Consider the following 23,066-nt stretch of genomic DNA (forward strand, 5'->3'; position numbering starts at 1 on the left):
TCTGTTGGGCAGTCAAATCCATCGCATCCCGAGCCAGGTGATTATTGCCAATAGAAAGAATATTCAAATCGCCGTAGAGATAACCATGCATAACCTCATTAGAACTTCCATGAGTAGTCCCATGAGGCCTTTCATTTAAATCAATATCAGGCGTGACTGCAACAGAATTCCCAATAATACTAGAGTTGGCAACCTAGAAGGCAAGCAGAGACGACAAAAATGCATCTGGAGGGAGATCAGTTACCATAGAGCATCTCGAGACGTTCGTCCCCCAAGGATGGTTTGAGGCCTAAAATAGCGCCTCTTGGGGATTGCTGACACTATTTTCGATATGGAGGGGCGCTCCGGCTCCCAGTCGCCTCCCAAATTCGCTCCCAGCCGTTGAGTGCCAACTCATATTCGGCACAAATTTGTTACTTCGGCATATATTCAACAAAAAATAATTATTTGTATCACATACTTCATCATATATAGAAATCAATACAAATCAAATAGTTTAATGAAGCAAGCTCATGAGGTGCTCTTCATCGTCGATTCGGACTCGACTTCATCCTCCATGAGAACTGTGAATGTGTCCTTGCTTGCGCGGTTGGAACCCTGGAAAGCTTGGCCAGTAGCAGGGATGGAGGCTGTCATGACAAACCCTCTTTCCAGCATCGGAATGGCCTTTCTAGCGGCAAGGCAGCAAATGTGGGCAGGGGTGGCACCGGTATCGGCATGATGGCGAAAGGGGAAGTGGCGTTCTGTCGTTCGTGGGTCGAATCTGGGGCGGGAAAATGCATTTCTTGCGTGACAGTGGTGGTCCACGACCCACTTCCCCTTCCACCGGAGCCGCAAGTTCCCCCACGGTGCATTGGGTTCGACGTGGGAATGCTGGGCCGAAAAAGGCCCGAACAGACGGAATTTGGCATCATAGGGCGCGACTGCAGGAGAATTTTCTGCTAACGGTAAAAAAGGCACCCCGGGGGCATGTTGGGGGGGGGGGGGCTGGAGATGCTCTTAGTAGTGACCATCAAACCATTAGGAGGGGTGACACGATTTGCTTCCATCTCAAAAGAATTTTCCTTATTAAGTTGGATAAAAGAGGATTTGGTCTTGATAGCCTCTGGAAAATAACCAATTAGCTCGGTGTCGCGCAAGACATAACTAGGTTTTAGACATCTGTGACACCGAATTAGCTGGGAAAATAACCAATTAGCTCGGCCTATATGTCCAAAGCTGAGACACCTTGGGCACTGACTTAGAATACCCTATTTGACGGGGTTCGCATCAAACTGTTAGCGCTTTCCACGTGCGAACGACCAAAGAGCGACGCGATGGGCCGATCCAATTTTGCGTAGACAGTACATGTACAACCGCAACTTGCGAGCCGGTTTTAGGAACCTTATAGAAGGTTCCCTAAACCGTTTTTTTGTTTCTATTACTCCTATTTTTTTCTTTTTCGTTTTTGTGTTTTGTTTTTTTCTTCTTTTCTTTTTTTCATTTTCAGTTTCTTCCATTTTTTATTTTTTAATGTTATTTGAATTTTTAAAAACTAAGTTCATGTTTGAAAAATGTTTTTAAAATTCGAAAAATGCTCTTGCTTTTTAAAAAACTGTTCTAAATTTAAAACAATTGTTGTTTCCCAAAAAATATTCATAACTTCAGAAGATGTTCGAGATTTTCATAAAAATGTTCTGGTTTTACAAAATGCTGTGAATGCTTTTGTTCTCATTTTGAACAAAATTATTTTGGAAAAATTGTTCGGGCATTTCATAAAATTGTGCACATTATTATAAAAATGTCCCAGTTTAAAAACATTGTTCAGTTCACCAGTTTAGTAAATTCAAATAATATTCGCATTTGAAAAAAATGATCAGACATTTCAAAAAATGTTTTTTTTTTCAAAAATTGTTCGGAAGTTTTTTTTTCAATATTTTCAGAACTTTTGAAATAATTAGCAGGATGTCAAAAAATGTTCCTATTTTCTTAAATTGTTCATAAATTTCGAAAAATCTTTTTGTTTTCAAATTTTTGTCCACGTATTCAAAAGTGTTTCCGTTTTTTCATTTTTTAACCTATTCAAAAATGCTTGAATGTTTTGAAAAAGTTTTGGTTTCAACTTTTTGTTCACCTATATAGAAAATGTTTGCATTTCCCAAAAAAATCAGGATTTTTCAATTGTTCTAAATCTAAAATTTTGTTCTGAATTTAAAATGTTGTCCCCGTTTTCAAATTCCGTTCACCAATTCAAAAAAATTCTCATTTCCAGACATGTTCCGGAATTTTGAAAAATGTTCACGTTTGAAACAATGTTCTGAACAATTGAATTTTTTAAGTTTTAAATAATTTTTCATAATTTCAAATGGTGTTCATTTCTAGAGTTTTGTTTACAAATTTGAAAAATGTTCACATTTACAAAAAATCTTTGGGAAGTTGAAAATTTCTTCATAGTTTGAAAAGGTGATGTGAAATTTTAGAATTTGTTCACGTTTGTTAAAATATTCCCAACTTAATTAAAGCATTTGAAATTTGAAAAAATGCTTGCAATTTTTTAAGTAGTGTTCAGTTTATGCCGGGAAATTTAATAATTTATAGTTCGCTCTGCTCATTATGTCAACGATGTTCAATAGGTGGACTGATTATCCGGACTCATGAACATGTGGGAATTCTGTAGTTCGAATCCCATCTCATGCGACGCAATGTTATTTTGCCGCATAATGCGGCGAATAGGAGCTCCCCTGGACTCTGGTGGTTGGCTGGAATGTGTATCCGTTTTCTGATTTGGCCAGTACAATCTATGAAAACCGACAGCCTATGGGCGACACGGGACGTGTTTGGAGGCAGGCCCTCTGCGCAGTGGACTGCACCACTCTGGTTCTTCTGAGGCAGAGAGCTTTGAACCCTGTTGAACAGAGTAGAATCTGGAACTGTAGTGGTGGCAGCGTAGCAGGCAAACTTCTCTGCAATATGCTCGAGTGAGAAAGCAGTCTGCACTAGCTCCTTTAGCTCTTGAGCCTCCTCTGCAGATAACCTGTGGACTGAAGAGTTAGTCTAGTTTGGTCTGAGAAAACGATGAATGGATCCCAAATCATGTCTTGCTGAGAGGAGCCCATGCAGGCCAGCAATTTCCTTGAGAGTAAACCTTTGATCAAATATTCTCTGGCACCTTGTCCTGAAGAAAAGGCCACGGGAGAACTGATTTTTTGCCAAAATTCAAATTCAGAGCCACAGCAAAGGCATCTGTGGATTTCGAAGTTTGAGGATCTGCAGATAGCAAGCATGGCGGGGAGCCTGTTACAATGGCCTGAGGCAGAGATGAGGAGATCATTGGATCCTCCTGGGCTATGGGATGCATAGCCATGGCATGGGTGATAGCATCAAGCCGGTCGAGGCTTTGTAACAAGGAAAGGAGATGTCGGCTCCCACAGAAATGGATTCACCGTAGCCCGTCAGGACGGCCGGCGGCCTCGGTCAAATCATCGCGATCGCCGATCCGCAATCACCGCTTCCCTCGGCCCCGAAGCAAAAAGTGTTGTATGAAATGTTCAGAGAAACGAATGTAAACTGCTAATCGATGTTCGGCCATCACTCTACTGTCAAATTGAGGGCATGTTGATGGTACTGTACTGTACACTGGTGGAATTCTTAATCCTATCCTTTTTTTATTCAGCATCAAGATCTCGAAACCGCAGTCGGCCGTGCCCTCGAAGGCCGGAACCAAGTGACAGAGGTGAGAGCTTAGAACAGTGTCACAATAATCGAAGTCTTATGCTCAAGAGACAAGAGGTGGTGCAAACAAGATAACCACTGATAGATTATCATATAACGCTATTTTCATCAAAATACCATCAGTTGATTTAACAATGGCCCGTCCATCTTCCGGTTGTCATTGGCAACAAATTGCTTACATAGATACTAGTGGTTCATGTGGAACGAACGATTTGTAGTCCAGTTGATCAGTGATTGACGAACCTACACTTAGCCCTTACCTGTCCGGCGGCTCCGGTCAAAGGATCGATGCTGCCCATCTTTACCATGGCAGCTGCGAATTCCGCGAAGAATAGAGTGCTGCTGCCCCTGTACTGGTTCACCACTCCAGCCAGATATTCCGTCCCGGTGCCGCTGTACATTTCCTGGTCCGAGTGTAGCAGACCACGCCGGACGGCGAGGTTGTGGTAGTAATTGTTGTCGAACACGCTCGCCGTCAGCACGTCCAACGGCTCCAAGAAGCTGTCGCCGGCGGGCCCCGAGGCGGGGCAGTTCGCCTTGAGTTTGTCGGCGAACACGGGGTCAACACTGCCATCCTTGTAGAGACGCTCCCGGAAACTCCGGCATTGCGCGAAGCCGACGGTGTGCGCCCCGGAGAGCGCGGCCATCTCCCGCGGTGTGAAGCCCTTCCTACCGAACGCCGCAATGAGGTCGCTGACGTTGGCGGACGGCGCCGGGAGGTCCACGCTCGCCAGGTTGAAGCTGGCGTTGGTGGAATCCCGCCGGCCGAGCGGCACCGCCCACGTCGGCCCGCCGAGCAGGACGGTGCCGTCCCTTGCGGCGAGCGCGAGGATGTCGGCGCACGAGACGACGCCGGGGCACGCGGCCTCCACGCTCGCCTTGATCCCGTCGATGACGTCGAAACCACGGAGCGAGTTCAGGTTGTTGGCGGCCGACTTCTCGCCGACGAAGGGCGGCAAGTCATTCAAGAGTACGGAGCCGTCGCACCCCTGACACGTTACAGAATGAGTCGATCTTGTGAGTACGGAGCCAGCCAACCGGGACGAGCAGAAAAGTTTATCGGTGCGTACCTGCACGAAGCAGTCGTGGAAGTGGAGCCTCAGCACGGACGCGCCCATCCGCCGCTCGGCGCTGACGGCCGTGACCATGGCGCCGCGCACGATGCTGGCCAAGTTGGTGCAGGTGGCGGCGTAGAAGTCCGGGCGGAGCTGCCCGTCGGCGGCGGAGAAGAGGACGACCAGGGCGAGGAGAGAGCATGGAATGAACTTGATGGACGCCATTGCAAGCCTCCCTGCTCTGCTCACAAGTCTTGTGTTTGTTCAAACTCTGCTCACAAGCCTGGTCTGCTCACGAGCTGGGGTGCAAGTGCGGGCGCGATCTAGCATAGCAAAAGAGAGATATTCCTCTGTTTTGTACTGTACTGTACGGTGGTTACGATGCGGCACTCATGTAGGTAGTGCGCTGTGCCTGTGCGCGCGCGAGCGTCGGTGATGTGACATGTAGTATGATGCACCGATGCGATGATGCATATTGGGACGGGAGGTTCACTCGGCCTCTTTGGCTCCCTACGGATTCGAAATGGGACGACCTGATTCAGTATGTATCGCCACAAATGAAGACGCGCTTTTGCTTAGTCCGTAGTGTCTTCTTGCTGACATTTTACCAGCCAAGTCACACGCACGGCATCAATCACAATACCACACCGAACCACAGATGGCTGCAAAAAACCATTTAAGCATCTCTTACAAAAGAGGCTCAACAAGAGCCTGTTTTGAATTAACAAAGTGACGAAGAGTACAAAACCACCAGCTTGAAAAAGAAACCATCGACGGACCAAGAGTACAAAATCATCAGCTTCAAGAACAAAAACAAAAAGAAAAGAAAAACGTTTCACACCTAGCCCAACCAACCCTTTTTTTCCAGCATCTCCAACACGTTTTCAAAAGAAAGCTCTGCGCGATTAAAAATTTATTTTTTGGCGTCGAACAGCTTCAACAGATGTTGTAAAATACTGCACATGCTAAATAGTTTTAGACACGCACTGAAAAATGCTATCGTGCGCTGCATATTTTGAGCTCGTGTTTTTGGGCGTGTGCTAAAACAATGTTGATCCCGATCCATTAAAAGTGCTACAGTGGCGTGGATTTTTTATGCGACTGTTGGAGATGTTCTTACGGCCCCGCAACCACTCCATATCCACCCACGCACTTTCCTCACCTTCTCCCCATGGCCTTTGTCATCCGCGCGCTCTCCCGCAAGCAGCTCGCACTCCTCCGCCATGGCCCTCGTCAACCCTAGAGCCGCCACCCTAGAGGACCCTTACCAAAGCTGCTCCATCCCCAAGCACACACACCCTTGTGCATCCCTGCTCCCATTAGTTGTTGGTGCTGGGCGGGAAACGACTGCGTGCAGCCATGGTCGGTACAAACGATGAGCTCACACGACACTGGTGCGCGGCCGGAGTGAACCCGGTTCAACCGACATCGCGTGGGGGTGTTGCAACCGTTGATGTGAGATGTTCGAACTAGGCGATGAAGGAGCTATGACCCGTGGCAGAATTTTCTACAACCAAATAGGGTGAGAGCAAGACCTGTGACGGCGGTGGCATAGTTTTTGCTCCAACCATATCAGTTTTTAGTACTACCGATGTCTCAGTTTCTGGTACTACCGATGTGTGCAATTGCTACCATCGGTGACGTCATTTGGTACATTCTTCACGATGATGCTGCAACCCCGACGGCGACGACAATGTTGTTTTTGCTACAACCGGCTATGGCAAAAGCTACCATTGGAGCCTTTTTTGTTACAAGAATGCGTGGATTAGCTGTGATATGCGCGATGCTACAATCAACTTGCGTGATGCTACAACCAGCATAGCCCCCTAATATAACCGGATTCACCGTCGCTGGAGTTCTTGGAGACAGGCATGGCGATGATCTACGCCGAAAGCTGCAACCACCGACGGGGAGCACAAACCGACGATGCTTTTTTTTGTTACAACTCGTGTTGCTTTTTGCTATAATTGGCGCTTGGGGATGCTGGAAAGAGAGTGCATCCGCGATAGAACTATGGATGAAGATGGGGTCAAACGGTTATGGGGATTGCTAGGTGTGTCGACGTTGAAGCTGGAATCGGCTGATTTTTTTGGGTTCAACTGGTGGAAGTGGTGCTTCAATGACTGCCGACATTCTGGGAATGGGGGTACCCAGACCTGCCTGCGTGCAGCCCAGGGTTGGCCCACTTCATCAACCAAAAATCAACAGGGCAGACACCGCTCAAGGCAAGGCCCTCATGAGGGACCAAGCCTCGCGAGGAGGAACATCATCAAGATCCGCAGGGGGCCTCCTCAGGACCCCCCGGAGCGGCAGATATTTTGAGGCGAGAACTGGCCTCGGGAGTCAAGGATGACGCGGGGGAAGGACAGGCGAGTAGTAGACAGCAGAACGGTGCAGTTCCCCCTTTGGTGCAAAGGGGGCGAGGACGCACACAGGTCTCGAAGGCATCTCCCAAAGGTTTCCATTCTGGTGCAACAAGGCCACCGCCGCCCGCCTGCAGGACGGACTTCATCCCTGGACCCGTCCATGCTGCGTTGACAACCACTTTGTAGGCGAAGACTACTTTTGGACAAGGGAAGCCCGTTCCCCTGTCCCCCTTTAAAATTGGCCATTGTGGGATCCCTTCCCGCCAAAACGATAACGGAAGAGCATTGGGGCCGCCACTATATATAGAGGCTAGGTTACTGCATAGAGGGGGATCCATTCATTCACCCACCGGCTGTTGCGTAACGTAGCATAAATTCAAAATTTTCCTATGCCATATTCAGATCTTCCTATGGAGATACCAACTACGAGAGAGGGGAGAGTGCATCTTCATACCTTTCAAGATTGCTAAGCGGAAGCGTTGCTAGAACGCGGTTGATGGAGTCGTACTCGCGGCGATTCAGATCGCGGTGTGATTCCGATTTAGTGCCGAACCACGACACCTCCGCGTTCAACACACGTACAGCCCGGTGACGTCTCCCGCACCAAGGAGGAGGGAGAGGTTGGGGAAGATCTCCGGCAGCACGACGGCGTGGTGTCGATGGAGAAACAAGGTCTCCCGATAGGGCTTCGCCAAGCACCGTGGGAGAGGAGGAAGAAGAAGAGCAGGGATGCGCCGAGAGAGAGATGGAAAACCGTGTCTCCAATGGCCAAAACCCCCGCTATATATAGGGGGAAGGGAGGGTGGCCCCCCTTTAGGGTTTCCCCCTTGAGGGGGGGGGCAGCCCTAGATGGGGGGAGGGGTGGCGGCCAGGAGGGGAGGAGGGGGTGGCGCACCCCCTGGTGGGCCTTAGGCCCACCTGCGCTATGGTTCCCCCTTCCCCCTCTTAGGCGCCATGGGCTGGGTGTGGGGGGTGCACCAGCCCACCCAGGGGCTGGTTCCCTCTCACATGTGGCCCATGTAGCCTCCTAGGGCTCGTGGCCTCTCCCGGTGGGCCTCTGGAACCCTTCCGGTGGTCCCCGCACTTTGCCGGCGGTGCCCGAAACATTTTCGGCATCCAAACCCATCCATCCTATATATCAATCTTTACCTCCGGAACATTTCGGAGCTCCTCGTAACGTCCGGGATCTCATACGGGACTCCGAACAACCTTCGATAACCTCGTATAACAATTCCCTATAACCCTAGCCCCATCGAACCTTAAGTGTGTAGACCCTACGGGTTCGGGAGGAATGGAGACATGACCGAGACACCTCTCCGGCCAATTACCATCAGCGGGGTCTGGATACCCATGGTGGCTCCCACATGTTCCACGATGATCTCATCGGATGAACCATGATGTCATGGGTTCAATCAATCCCATATACAATTCCCTTTGTCTGTCGGTATGGAACTTGCCCGAGATTCGATCGTTGGTATACCTATACCTTGTTCAATCTCGTTATCGGTAAGTCTCTTTACTCGTTTCGTAGCACGTCATCCTGTGACTAACTCTTTAGTCACATTGAGCTCATGATGATGTTCTACCGAGTGGGCCCAGAGATACCTCTCCGTCACACGGAGTGACAAATCCTGATATCGATTCGTACCAACCCAATAGACACTTTCGGAGATACCTAGTGCACATTTATAGTCACCCAGTTACGTTGTGACGTTTCATACACCCAAAGCACTCCTACGATATCCGGGAGTTGCACAATCTCACAGTCGAAGGAAAAGACACTTGACATTCTCACATCATTCTCCCAATGATGTGATCTCGTTATCAATGACATCCAATGTCCATGATCAGGAAACCATGATCATCTATTGATCAACGAGCTAGCCAACTAGAGGCTTGCTAGGGACACATTGTGATCTATTTATTCACACATGTATTACTGTTTCCTGTTAATACAATTATAGCATGAACAATAGACGATTATCATGAACATGGAAATATGATAATAACCATTTTATTATTGCCTCTAGGGCATATTTCCAATAGTCTCCCACTTGCACTAGAGTCAATAATCTAGTTACATTGTGATGAATCGAACACCCATAGCATTGTGGTGTTGATCATGTTTTGCTCATGGAGGAGGTTTAGTCAACGGGTCTGCAATATTCAGATCCGTGTGTACTTTACAAATATCTATGACTCCTCTCTAGACCTGGTCCTGGATGGAGTTGTAGCGGCGTTGGATGTGATTGGTCTTTCGGTGAAATCTGGGCTCCTTGGCTATGGCAATGGCTCCGGTGTTATCACAGAAGAGTGTCATCGGACCTCACGCGCTTGGAACCACTCCAAGGTCGGTGATGAACTCCTTCATCCAGATCCCTTCATGAGCCGCTTCCGAAGCAGCTATGTACTCCGCTTCACATGTAGATGCTGCCACGACGTCTTGCTTGCTGCTGCACCAGCTCACTGCCCCACCATTCAAAATATACACGTATCCGGTTTGTGACTTAGAGTCATCCAGATCTGTGTCGAAGCTGGCATCGGCGTAACCCTTTACGATGAGCTCTTCCTCACCTCCATAAACGAGAAACATCTCCTTAGTCCTTTTTAGGTACTTAAGGATATTCTTGACCGCTGTCTAGTGTTCCACACCGGGATCACTTTGGTACCTCCCTACCAAACTTAAGGCAAGGTTTATATCAGGTCTGGTACACAACATGGCATACATTAGAGAGCCCACGGCTGAAGCGTAGGGGACAATACTCATCTTCTCTCTATCTGCTGCCATGGTCGGTGACTGAGTTTTACTCAATCTCATACCTTGCAAAATTGGCAAGAACCCCTTCTTTGAGTTTTCCATATTGAACTTCTTCAATATCTTGTCAAGGTATGTTCTTTGTGAAAGACCTATGAGGCGTCTCGATCTATCTCTATAGATCTTGATGCCTAATATGTATGCAGCTTCTCCAAGGTCCTTCATTGAAAAACTCTTGTTCAAGTAGGCCTTTATGCTCTCCAATAACTCTATATTATTCCCCATCAATAATATGTCATCCACATATAGTATGAGGAAAGCTACAGAGCTCCCACTCACTTTCTTGTACAGACAGGCTTCTTCATAAACCTGTATGAACCCAAAAGCTTTAATCACCTCATTAAAGGGAATGTTCCAACTCCGAGATGCTTGCACCAGCCCATAGATGGAGCGCTGGAGCTTGCATACCTTGTTAGCACTCTTAGGATCGACAAAACCTTCTGGTTGCATCATATACAATTCTTCCTTAAGATAGCCATTAAGGAACGCTGTTTTGACGTCCATTTGCCAAATTTCGTAATCATGAAAAGCGGCAATTGCTAACATGATTCAGACTGACTTCAGTTTCGCTACGGGAGAGAAAGTCTCATCATAATCAACTCCTTGAATATGTCGAAAACCCTTTGCGACAAGTCGAGCTTTATAAATGGTCACATTACCGTTTGCGTCAGTCTTCTTCTTGAAGATCCATTTATTTTCTATGGATCGCCGATCATCGGGCAAGTCCACCAAAGTCCATACTTTGTTCTCATACATGGATCCTATCTCGGGTTTCATGGCCTCAACCCATTTGTTAGAATCCAGGCCCGCCATCGCTTCTTCATAGTTCGAAGGTTCACCATTGTCCAACAACATGATTTTCATCACAGGGTTGCCGTACCACTCTCGTGCGGAACGTACCCTTGTGGACCTTCGTGGTTCAGTAGCAACTTGATCTAAAGCTTCATGATCATCATCGTTAACTTCCTCTCCAGTTGGCGTAGGCGTCACATGAACAATTTCCCGCGCTGCGCTACTCTCCGGTTCGAGAGGGGGTGTAATTACCTCATCAAGTTCTACTTTGCTCCCACTTACTTCTTTCGAGAGAAACTCTTTCTCTAGAAAGGATCCGTTCTTGGCAACAAAGGTTTTACCTTCGGATCTAAGATAGAAGGTATACCCAATAGTTTCCTTAGGGTATCCTCTGGATACGCATTTCTCCGCTTTGGGTTCGAGCTTCTCTGGTTGAAGTTTCTTCACATAAGCATCGCAACCCCAAACTTTAAGAAACGATAGCTTAGGTTTCTTGCCAAACCATAATTTATACAGTGTCGTCTCAGCGGATTTAGATGGTGCCCTATTTAAAGTGAATGCTGCAGTTTCCAATGTGTATCCCCAAAATGATAGCAGTAAGTCGGTAAGAGACATCATAGATCGTACCATATCTAATAAAGTGCGATTACGACGTTCAGACACTCCGTTACGTTGCGGTGTGACAGGCGGCGTCAACTGTGAAATAATTCCACACTTCCTTAGGTGTGTGCCAAACTCGTGACTCAAATATTCTCCTCCACGATCAGATCGTAGACACTTTATTTTTCTGTCACGTTGATTCTCAACCTCACTCTGAAATCCTTCAACTTTTCAAACGTTTTAGATTTGTGCTTCATCAAGTAGATATACCCATATCTACTCAAATCATCGGTGAGAGTGAGAACATAACGATAGCCACCGCGAGCCTCAACGTTCATTGGACCACACACATCAGTATGTATTATTTCCAATAAGTCGGTTGCTCTCTCCATTATTCCTGAGAATGGTGTCTTAGTCATATTTCCCATGAGGCACGGTTTGCATGTGTCAAATGATTCAAAGTCAAGAGACTCTAATAGTCCATCACTATGGAGCTTTTTCACGCGCTTAACGCCGATATGACCAAGGAGAAAGTGCCACAAGTATGTGGGACTATCATTATCAACTTTGCATCTTTTCGTATTCACACTATGAATATGTGTAACATCACGATCGAGATTCATCAAGAATAAACCATTCAGCAGCGGAGCATGACCATAAAACATATCACTCATATAAATAGAACAACCATTATTCTCTGACTTAAATGAGTATCCGTCTTGCATTAAGCATGATCCTGATACAATGTTCATGCTCAAAGCTGGAACTAAATAACAATTATTAAGGTTTAAATCTAATCCCGAAGGTATATGTAGAGGCAGCGTGCCGACGGCGATCACATCAACCTTGGAGCCATTCCCGACGCGCATCGTCACCTCGTCCTTGGCCAGTCTTTGCTTATTCCGCAGTTCCTGCTTTGAGTTGCAAATGTCAGCAACAACACCGGTATCAAATACCCAGGAGCTACTACGAGCACTGGTAAGGTACACATCAATAACATGTATATCATATATACCTTTAACGTTGCCGGCCTTCTTGTCCGCTAAGTACTTGGGGCAGTTTCGCTTCTAGTGACCTTTTCCCTTGCAATAGAAGCACTCAGTCTGAGGCTTGGGTCCATTCTTTTTCGTATTCCCGGCATCTGGCTTACCGGTCGCGGCAACGGCTTTGTCGTCTTTCTTGAAGTTCTTCTTACCCTTGCCCTTCTTGAAACTGGTGGTCTTGTTGACCATCAACACTTGATGCTCTTTCTTGACTTCTACTTCTGCAGATTTGAGCATCGAGTACAACTCGGGAATGGTCTTCTCCATCCCTTGCATGTTGTAGTTCAGCACAAAACCCTTGTAGCTTGGTGGGAGAGACTGGATGATTCTGTCAATTACAGCGTCATGCGAAAGTTCGACTCCAAGCTGAGTTAGACGTTCGTGCAACCCAGACATTCTGAGAATATGCTCACTAACAGAACTGTTCCCCTCCATCTTGCAGCTAAAGAACTTGTCGGAGACTTCATATCTCTCGACCCGGGCATGAGCTTGAAAAACTAGCTTCAGCTCCTGGAACATCTCATATGCTCCGTGTTGCTCAAAACGTCTTTGGAGCCCCGGTTCTAAACTGTATAACATGCGACACCTAACCAGAGAGTAGTCATTACTCCGCGCTTGCCACACGTTCTAAACATCTTGGGCTGTCGCGGGAACAGGGGGGTCACCTGCGGCGCATCAAGGACATAAGCCTTCTTGTATGCAATGAGGATGAGCTTCAAGTTGCGGACCCAGTCCGCATAGTTGCGACCATCATCTTTTAGCTTGTTTTTCTCTAGGAACACGTTGAAATTGAGGTTGACAAGTGCATTGGCCATTGGATATAAAATATTTGTAAAGACAACTTTTAGACTAAGTTCATGATAATTAAGTTCATTTAATCAGATTAAGCATGAACTCCCACTTAAATCGACACCCCTCTAGTCATCTAAGTGATACATGATCCATGTCGACTAACCCGTGTCCGATCATCACGTGAACGGACTAGTCGTCATGCTGAGCGTATTCAACCATATGACTCATGTTCGACCTTTCGGTCTCTTGTCTGTACATCCTAAGATCGTCGAGTCAACCTAAGTGTTTCGCGTGTGTAAATCTGGCTTGCACCCGTTGTATGCGAACGTTAGAATCTATCACACCCGATCATCACATGGTGCTTCGAGACAACGATCCTTCGCAACAATGCACACTTAGGGGAATACGTTCTCGAAATTTTACGAGGGATCATCTTATTATGCTACCGTCGTTCTAAGCAATAAGATGAAAAACATGATAAACATCACATGCAATCATATAGTGACATGATATGGCCATTATCATCTTTGCTCGTTCGATCTCCATCTTCGGGCATCGCATGATCATCATTGTCACTGACGTGACACCATGATCTCCATCATCATGATATCCATCATCGTGTCTCCGTGAAGTCGTCACGCCAACTACTACTACCAATACTCCTATAGCTAACCGTTAGCAATGAAGTAAAAGTAGTAAACACATGGCGTTGCATCTCATACAATAAATTAAGACAACTCCTATGGCTCCTGCCGATTGTCATACTCATCGACATGCAAGTCGTGAATCCTATTACAAGAACATGATCATCTCATACATCACACATGTAACATCACACCCTTTGGCCATATCACATCACATGTCAAACCGTGCAAAAACAAGTTAGACGTCCTCTAATTGTTGTTGCAAGTTTTACGTGGCTGATTTGGGTTTCTAGCAAGAACACCTTCTTACCTATGTGACAGCCACAACGATGATATGCCAAAGCTATTTACCCTTTATAAGGACCCTTTTCATCAAATCCAATCCGACTAGAGTGGGAGAGACAGACACCCGCTAGCCACCTTATGCACCTAGTGCATGTTGGTCGGTGGAACCTGTCTCACGTAAGCATATGTCTAAGGTCAGTCCCGGCCGCTTCATCCCACAATACCGCTGGAAAAGAATAAGACTAGTAACGACAAGCATTTGACAAAATCATCGTCCACAACCTTTTGTGTTCTACTCATGCATAGAATCTACGCATAGAAAACCTGGCTCGGATGCCACTGTTGGGTAACGTAGCATAAATTCAAAATTTTACTACGCTATCTTCAGATCTTCCTATGGAGAGACCAACAACGAGAGAGGGGAGAGTGCATCTTCATACCTTTGAAGATCGCTAAGCGGAAGCGTTGCTAGAATGCGGTTGATGGAGTCGTACTTGAGGCGATTCAGATCGCGGTGTGATTCTGCTCTAGTGCTGAACCACGACACCTCCGCGTTCAACACACATACAACCAGTGACATCTCCCGCACCTTGATCCAGCAAGGAGGAGGGAGAGGTTGGGGAAGATCTCCGGCAGCACGACGGCGTGGTGTCGATGGAGAAACGAGGTCTCCCGGCAGGGCTTCGCCAAAAGAGAGATGGAAAAACCGAGTCTCGAGTGGCCAAAACCCCCGCTATATATAGGGGGAAGGGAGGGTGGCGTCCCCTTTAGGGTTTCCCCCTTGAGGGGGGGGGGGGGGGGGTCAGCCCTAGATGGGGGGAGGGTGGTGGCCAGGAGGGGAGGAGGGGGTGGCGCACCCCCTGGTGCGCCTTAGGCCCACCTGCGCTAGGGTTCCCCCCTTCCCCCTCTTAGGCGCCATGGGCTGGGTGTGGGAGGTGCACCAGCCCACCCAGGGGCTGGTTCCCTCTCACATTTGGCCCATGTAGCCTCCTGGGGCTGGTGGCCTCTCCTGGTGGGCCTCTAGAACCCTTCCGGTGGTCCCGACACTTTGCCGGTGGTGCCCGAAACATTTCCGGCGTCCAAACCCATCCATCCTATATATCAATCTTTACCTCCGGACCATTACGGAGCTCCTCGTGACGACCGGGATCTCATCCGGGACTCTGAACAACCTTCGGTAACCTCGTATAACAATTCCCCATAACCCTAGTGTCATCGAACCTTAAGTGTGTAGACCCTACACGTTCGGGAGGCATGCAGACATGACCGAGACACCTCTCCGGCCAGTAACCATCAGCGGGGTCTGGATACCCATGGTGGCTCCCACATGTTCCACGATGATCTCATCGGATGAACCACGATGTCAAGGATTCAATCAATCCCGTATACAATTCCCTTTGTCTATCGGTATGGAACTTGCCCAAGATTCAATCGTCAGTATACCTATACCTTGTTCAATCTCGTTACCGTAAGTCTCTTTACTCGTTCCGTAGCACGTCATCCCGTGACTAACTCCTTAGTCACATTGAGCTCATGATGATGTTCTACCAAGTGGGCCCAGAGATACCTCTTCGTCACACGGAGTGACAAATCCCGATCTCGATTCGTACCAACCCAACAGACACTTTCAGAGATACCCGTAGTGCACCTTTATAGTCACCCAGTTAAGTTGTGACGTTTGATACACCCAAAGCACTCCTACGGTATTCGGGAGTTGCACAATCTCACGGTCGAAGGATAAGACGCTTGACATTAGAAAAGCTTTAGCATACGAACAACATGATCTAGTGCTATGCTTCGGATTGGGTCTTGTCCATCACATCATTCTCCCAATGATGTGATCCCGTTATGAATGACATCCAATGTCCATGATCAGGAAACCATGATCCTCTATTGATCAACGAGCTAGCCAACTAGAGGCTTGCTAGGGACACATTGTGATATATTTATTCACACATGTATTACTGTTTCCTGTTAATACAATTATAGCATGAACAATAGACGATTATCATGAACATGGAAATATGATAATAACCATTTTATTATTGCCTCTAGGGTATATTTCCAACACCGGCACCACACAAAGGCCACCCTGCCTTCGGAGGCTCTCAAACACTGTACTTGCTCATCCACCAACCTCTACGAGAGGCAATCTTCTACTTCTCAAACAACAGCGCCAGAAATTGACACGTTGACAGAGACTTGCTTGCGTTGGTTTTTCCATTGAAGAGGAAAGGGTGATGAAACACAGGAGCAGTAAGTATTTCCCTCAGTTTGAGAACCAAGGTATCAATCCAGTAGGAGAATCTCGTCAAGTCCAGAGTACCTGCGCAAACACAAAAGAGCTTGCACCCAACGCTATAAAAGGATTGTCAATCCCTTCAAGATTGATTGCAAAGTGAGATGTGAAGGCGGAAAGTCCAACGAAGTAAAAGTGTAAGGCTGAAAATATGGTGTGAAGTAGACCCGGGGGCCATTGTGTTCACTAGAGGCTTCTCTCAAAATAGAAAATATTACGGTGGGTGAACAAATTACTGTCGAGCAATTGATAGAACCGCGCAAAGTCATGACGATATCTAAGGCAATGATCATAAATATAGGCATCACGTCCGAGACAAGTAGACCGATACTTTCTGCATCTACTACTATTACTCCACACATCGACCGCTATCCAGCATGCATCTAGTGTATTGAGTTCATGACGAATAGAGTAATGCCTTAAGCAAGATGACATGATGTAGAGGGATAAACTCAAACCAATGATGAAAACCCCATCTTTTTACCCTTGATGGCAACAACATGATGCGTGCCTCGCTACCCCTTCTGTCACTGGGTGAGGTCACCACACGGTATGAACCCAAAACCAAGCACTTCTCCCATTGCAAGAATCATAGATCAAGCTGGCCAAAGAAAACCCACAACTCGAAGAGAATTACAAGGATATGAAATCATGCATATAAGAGATCAGAAGAAACTCAAATAAGATTCATAGATTTTCTGTGGGATTTTAGCGAATATATAGGCGAAAGACCTAGGGCAGAGGAGGTCCAGGGAGCCCACAAACCTGGGAGGCGCGGCCCCCCTGGTCGCGGCTAGGGGGCTTGTGGGGTCCCTGGTGACCCTCTGCCTTGGTTCTCAAGTCCCCCGATCATCTTCTGTTTCGGAAAAAATCTTTTTGGAAGTTTCGTTCCGTTTGGACTCCGTTTAAAATCCTCCTCAGAAAAGGGTCAAAAACACGGAAAAAACAGGAACTGGCACTTGGCACTGAGTTAATAAGTTAGTCGCAAAAAGGATATAAAAGGCATACAAAACATCCAAAGTTTGACAAGATAATAGCATGAAACCATAAAAAATTATAGATACGTTGGAGACGTATCAAGCATCCCCAAGCTTAACTCCTGCTCGTCCTCGAGTAGGGAAGTGATAAAGACGGAATTTCTGATGTGGAATGCTACCTAGCATAATTGTCCTTTGTAACTTCTTTCATGTGACATGAATGTTCAGATCCGTAAGATTCAAAACAATAGTTTGCTATTGACATGAAAACAATAATACTTCCAGCAAACTAGCAAGGTAATCATGAAATTTCGAAATAGCAAGGCCAAAGAAAGTTATCCCTACAAAATCATATAGTCTGGCTATGCTCCATCATCCTCACATAACTAATTTAAATCATGCACAACCCTGGTATTGGGCAAGTAATTGTTTTCGCACTCTTACTTTCTCAAACCTTTTTCAACTATCACGCAATACATGAGCGTGAGCCATGGATATAGCAATATAGGTGGAATAGAGTGTGCTGGTGGTTGTGAGACAAAAAGGAGGAGATGGTCACATTGACTCGGCGTGTTTTAGGGTTATGGAGATGCCCATTAATAGATATCAATGTGAATGAGTAGGGATTTCCATACAAAGGATGCACTAGAGCTATAAGTATGTGAAAGCTCAAAAGCAGAACTAGTGGGTGTGCATCCAACTTGCTTGCTCACGAAGACCTAGCGCAATTTGAGGAAGCCCATCATTGGAATATACAAGCCAAGTTATATAATAAAGATTCCCACTAGCATATGGTGGTGATGAAACGAGAGGCTCTCAATCATGAAGAACATGGTTCTATTATGAAGCACAAGTGTGGAAAAAGATAGTAGCATTGTCCCTTCTGTCTTTTTCTATTTTTATTTTTTTATTTGGGCTATTTGGCCTCTCTTTTTTGGGCAACTTGGGCCTTTTTTTATTTCCTCACATGGGACAATGCTCTAATAATGATGATCATCACACTTTTATTTACTCACAGCTCAAAAGCTCAGAAGAATGATGATTGTATAGGAAATGCCTCCGGCAGTGTGCCGGGATGTGCAACGATCTAGCTTGGCCTATGACGTTGAAACATCTCGCTAGCTATCTTACGATCATGCAATGGAAATATGATAGTGACGGCACAAGTGATGAGACGGAACAGTGGGAGTTGCATGGCAATATATCTCGGAATGGCTATGAAAATGCCATAATAGGTAGGTATGGTGACTGTTTTGAGGAAGGTATATGGTGGGTTTGTGCACCGGCGAAAGTTGCGCGGCACTAGAGAGGCTAGCAATGGTGGAAGGTGAAAGTGCATATTTACCATGGACTCACATTAGTCATGAAGAACTCACATACTTGTTGCGAAAGTTTTTATTAGTAATCGAAACAAAGTGCTAAACGCATACACCTAGGGGAAGGGTTGGTAGGTGTAAACCATCGCGCGATCCCGACCTCAACACAAAGGATGACAATCAATAGATCAATTATGCTCCGACTTCCTAACATAGCGGTTCACCATACGTGCATTTTACGGGAATCACTAACTTCAACACAAGTATTTCTAGATTCACAACACCCTACTAACATAACTCTTAATATTACCAAATCCACGTCTCAAAACTAGTTGAGAGGAATCAAAACTTATCTTTCTACTCAATGCACATGAAGATGGAGGTTTTTGTATCCTCTTTGGGTACCTATCACCTTTGGGACTACTTTCATAGCACAAGCCAACTACCAAGTCACGCACCGCCGTGCTCTAAAATATCTAAGTGAAGCACATAGAGCATAATTATCTAGCTCAAAAGATATAAGTGAAGCACAATGAGTATTCTAGCAAAATCACGATGAGTGCATGTCTCTCTCAAAGGTTTGCAGCAAGGATGATTGTGACACAACAAAAAGAAAAGACTCCTACGATACAAGATGCTCCAAGCAAAACACATATCATGTGGTGAATAAAAATATAGCTCCAAGTAATGTTACCGATGGATTGAAGACGAAAGAGGGGATGCCTTCCCGGGGCATCCCCAAGATTAGTCTTTTTAGTGTCCTTGAATGGCTTGGGGTGCCTTGGGCATCCCCAAGCTTGATCTCTTTCCACTCTTTATCCCTTTGTCCATGAGAACATGACCCAAAACTTGAAAACTTCACAACACAAAACTTAAACAGAAACTCGTGATATCATTAGCACAAGAAAACAAACTACCACCTCTTTAGGTACTGTAGCAATCTTGATTTCTATTTATATTGGTGTTAGATTACTGTATTCTCACTTTTCCATGGCTAGTACCCCCGATACTATCCATAGTTTCATCAAAACAAGCAACCAACTCAAGAAAAAACAGAATCTGTCAAAAACAGACCAGTTTGTAGCAATCTGTATACTTCGTATACTTCTGGTACCTCAAAAATTCTAAAAAATTACGACTGCCTGGGAAAAATTCATATCAACCAGAAGCAAAAAGAATCAACTCGAAAGCTCTTTCTGAATAAGAATGAAAAAAAATCTCGTGAGCGAAAAGTTTGTGTCTTTTTCCAGCAGGATCAAACAACCATCACCAAGACTAGTCATAAAGGTTTTACTTGGCTGAAACACAAAAAGAAACACAAAAAACACAATCATAACAGAATTATGATGGTGTGGATGCAATAAAACATAAAGAAAAAATATAAATTCATTGGGTTGCCTCCCAACAAGCGTTATTGTTTAACGCCCTTAGCTAGGCATAAAGCGATAGAATCACGTATCGTCGTCTTTGGTGCTCAAACCATAAGTAGCCCTCATCATGGATTCATAAGGCAATCTTATTTTCTTTCTAGGAAAGTGTTCCATGCCCTTCTTTAAAGGAAATTGAAATCTAATATTCCCTTCCTTCATATCGATGATAGCACCGATAGTCCTTAGGAAAGGTCAACCAAGAATGATAGGGCATGTAGGATTGCAATCAATGTCAAGCACAATGAAATCCACGGGTACATAGTTCCTATTTGCAATAATAAGAACATCATTGATCCTTCCCATGGGTTTCTTGACATTAGAATCCGCAAGATGCAAATTAAGAGAACACTCCACAATCTCATTAAAACCCAGAATATCACATAAAGACTTTGGAATCGCAGAAACACTAGCACCCAAATCACACAAAGCATTGCATTCATAGTTTTTGATTTTGATTTTGATAGTAGGTTCCCACTCGTCATGAAGCTTTCTAGGGATAGAAACTTCCAATTCAAGTTTATCTTCAAGAGATTTTATTATAGCTTCGACGATATGATCGGTAAAGGCCTTGTTTTTGCTATAAGCATGTGGAGAGTTTAGCATGGATTGCATCAAGGAAATGCATTCAATCAAGCAACAACTATCATAATTGATTTCCTTGAAATACAAAGTAGTAATTTCATTACTACTCAAGGTTTTAATATCTTCTACTCCACTTTCAATGCTTTTAGCATCAAGATAGATGGACTCCAAATCATTGGGGCGTTTTTCAACCAAGGTGGATTCATATCTAGCCCCATCATCATTAGGTTTGACACAAGAAAACAAAGATTCAATGGGAGTCACACCAAGCACTTTAAGATCCTCGTGATTCTTATCACGAGAACATGCCCTTTTAAGCCATTCATGTCTAGCACGAATTTGGGCGGTTCTTTCTTTGCTCTCACTCATGGAAACACGCATAGCTTTCAAAGTTTCATCCATATTGATCTTGGGAGGAGCATATCTAACTTTCAAAGCATCAATATCACTAGACATTCTATCAACGCTCCTAGCCAAATCGTCAATTTTGAGTAGTTTTTGCTCCATGGACGCATTGAAAATCTTTTGTGAGTTTATAAACTCTTTGGTATTACTCTCTAGATCAGGGGGTAATCTATTGTAATTTCCATGAGTATTGTTGTAGGAGTTGCCAAAGTTATTAGAGGAGTTACTAGGAAAAGGCCTAGGAACATAGTTTCCTCTAAAAGCATTGTTGTTGCCAAAATTATTCCTAACAACAAAATTAACGTCCAAGCTAGCGTTGCTACTCTCAATCAAGGAAGACAAGGGCATATCATTAGGATCTAAAGGAGCACTTCTAGTAGCAACCAAATTCATTAACTCATCCATCTTAGCATCAACGAGTTAAGTTCTTCTATAGCGTGACCTTTCAGTGTGCCACTTAGAGTAGTTCGTCATGATATTTTCTAGGAGTTTTGTAGCTTCTCCTAACGTGATTTCCATGAACGTTCCACCTGAGGCGGAGTCCAAGATATTTCTAGAAGAGAAATTCAAGCGAGCGTAAAAGATTTGTATAATCATCCAAAGACTCTAGCCATGATCGGGACAATTTCTAATCATCAATTTCATCCTCTCCCAAGATTGTGCAATATGTTCATGATCCAGTTGCTTGAAATTCATGATATCATTACGGAGAGAGATAATCATAGCCGGCGGAAAATACTTGGATATGTAAGCATCTTTGCACTTATTCCAAGAATCAATACTATTTTTGGGCAAAGACGAAAACCAAGTTTTTGCTCTATCTCGCAACGAGAAAGGAAAAAGCTTCAATTTAATCACATCATTATCCACATATTTCTTATTTTGCATATTGCAAAGCTCAATGAAGGTATTAAGATGGCATGCAGCGTCTTCACTAGGAAGGCCGGAGAATTGCTCTTTCATAATAAGATTCAACAAAGGAGCATTGATTTCTATGATTCCGCACTAGTGGCGGGAGCAATCGGAGTACTAATAAAATCATTATTATTAGTATTCGAGAAGTCACAAAGTTTGGTGTTTTCAGTCATGGTGACTTCAGCAAGCAAGCAAGCACACAAGCAAACATAAAGCAAGCGATAGAAAAGGGCAAACAAAAAAGGCAATTTTTTTTTGAAATTTTTGGTTTTCAGAAGTGGGGGAGAGGAAAACGAGAGGCAAAAAATTAAATGCAAGAGATGAGTTTGCGACACTTACTTGGATGAGTTCTTGACTTGATCCTCCCCGGCATCGGCGCCAGAAATCCTTCTACTACTTCACAAACAACAGCGCCAGAAATTGACACGTTGATGGAGACTTGCTTGTGTTGGTTTTTCCCTTGAAGAGGAAAGGGTGATGCAGCATAGGAGCAGTAAGTATTTCCCTCAGTTTGAGAACCCAGTAGGAGAATCTCGTCAAGTCCAGAGTACCTGCGCAAACACAAAAGAGCTTGCACCCAACGCTATAAAGGGGTTGCAATCCCTTCAAGATTGATTACAAAGTGAGATCTGAAGGCGGAAAGTGCAACGAAGTAAAGTTTTAAGGCTGAAAATATGGCATGAAGTAGACCCGGGGGCCATAGTGTTCACTAGAGGGTTCTCTCAAAATAGAAACTATTACGGTGGGTGAACAAATTACTGTTGAGTAATTGATAGAACCGCGCAAAGTCATGACGATCTCTAAGGAAATGATCATACATATAGGCATCACGTCCGAGACAAGTAGACCGATACTTTCTGCATCTACTACTATTACTCACACATCGACCACTATCCAGCATGCATCTAGTGTATTGAGTTCATGACGAACAGAGTAACGCCTTAAGCAAGATGACATGATGTAGAGGGATAAACTCAAGCCAATGATGAAAACCCCATCATTTTACCCTTGATGGCAACAACATGATGCGTGCCTCGCT

The 23,066-nt window shown here is 45.2% G+C and overlaps 1 protein-coding gene across 1 annotated transcript; it reads right to left on the bottom strand.

Moving 5' to 3' along the window:
- Window positions 1-3,769: 3,769 nt before the first annotated feature.
- On the bottom strand, window positions 3,770-5,146 carry LOC123409961 (peroxidase 70-like). Its single transcript, XM_045102832.1, has 2 exons — window positions 4,782-5,146; window positions 3,770-4,700 (listed from the first exon to the last, which is right to left on the bottom strand). The coding sequence occupies exons 1-2, from the start codon at window positions 4,989-4,991 to the stop codon at window positions 3,939-3,941; spliced, it is 972 nt and encodes a 323-aa protein (XP_044958767.1). The 5' UTR covers window positions 4,992-5,146; the 3' UTR covers window positions 3,770-3,938.
- Between the last annotated feature and the right edge of the window lie 17,920 nt (window positions 5,147-23,066).

Source organism: Hordeum vulgare, chromosome 7H (genome assembly GCF_904849725.1).
Source record: "Hordeum vulgare subsp. vulgare chromosome 7H, MorexV3_pseudomolecules_assembly, whole genome shotgun sequence".
In the NCBI taxonomy this organism is placed as follows: Eukaryota; Viridiplantae; Streptophyta; class Magnoliopsida; order Poales; family Poaceae; genus Hordeum; species Hordeum vulgare.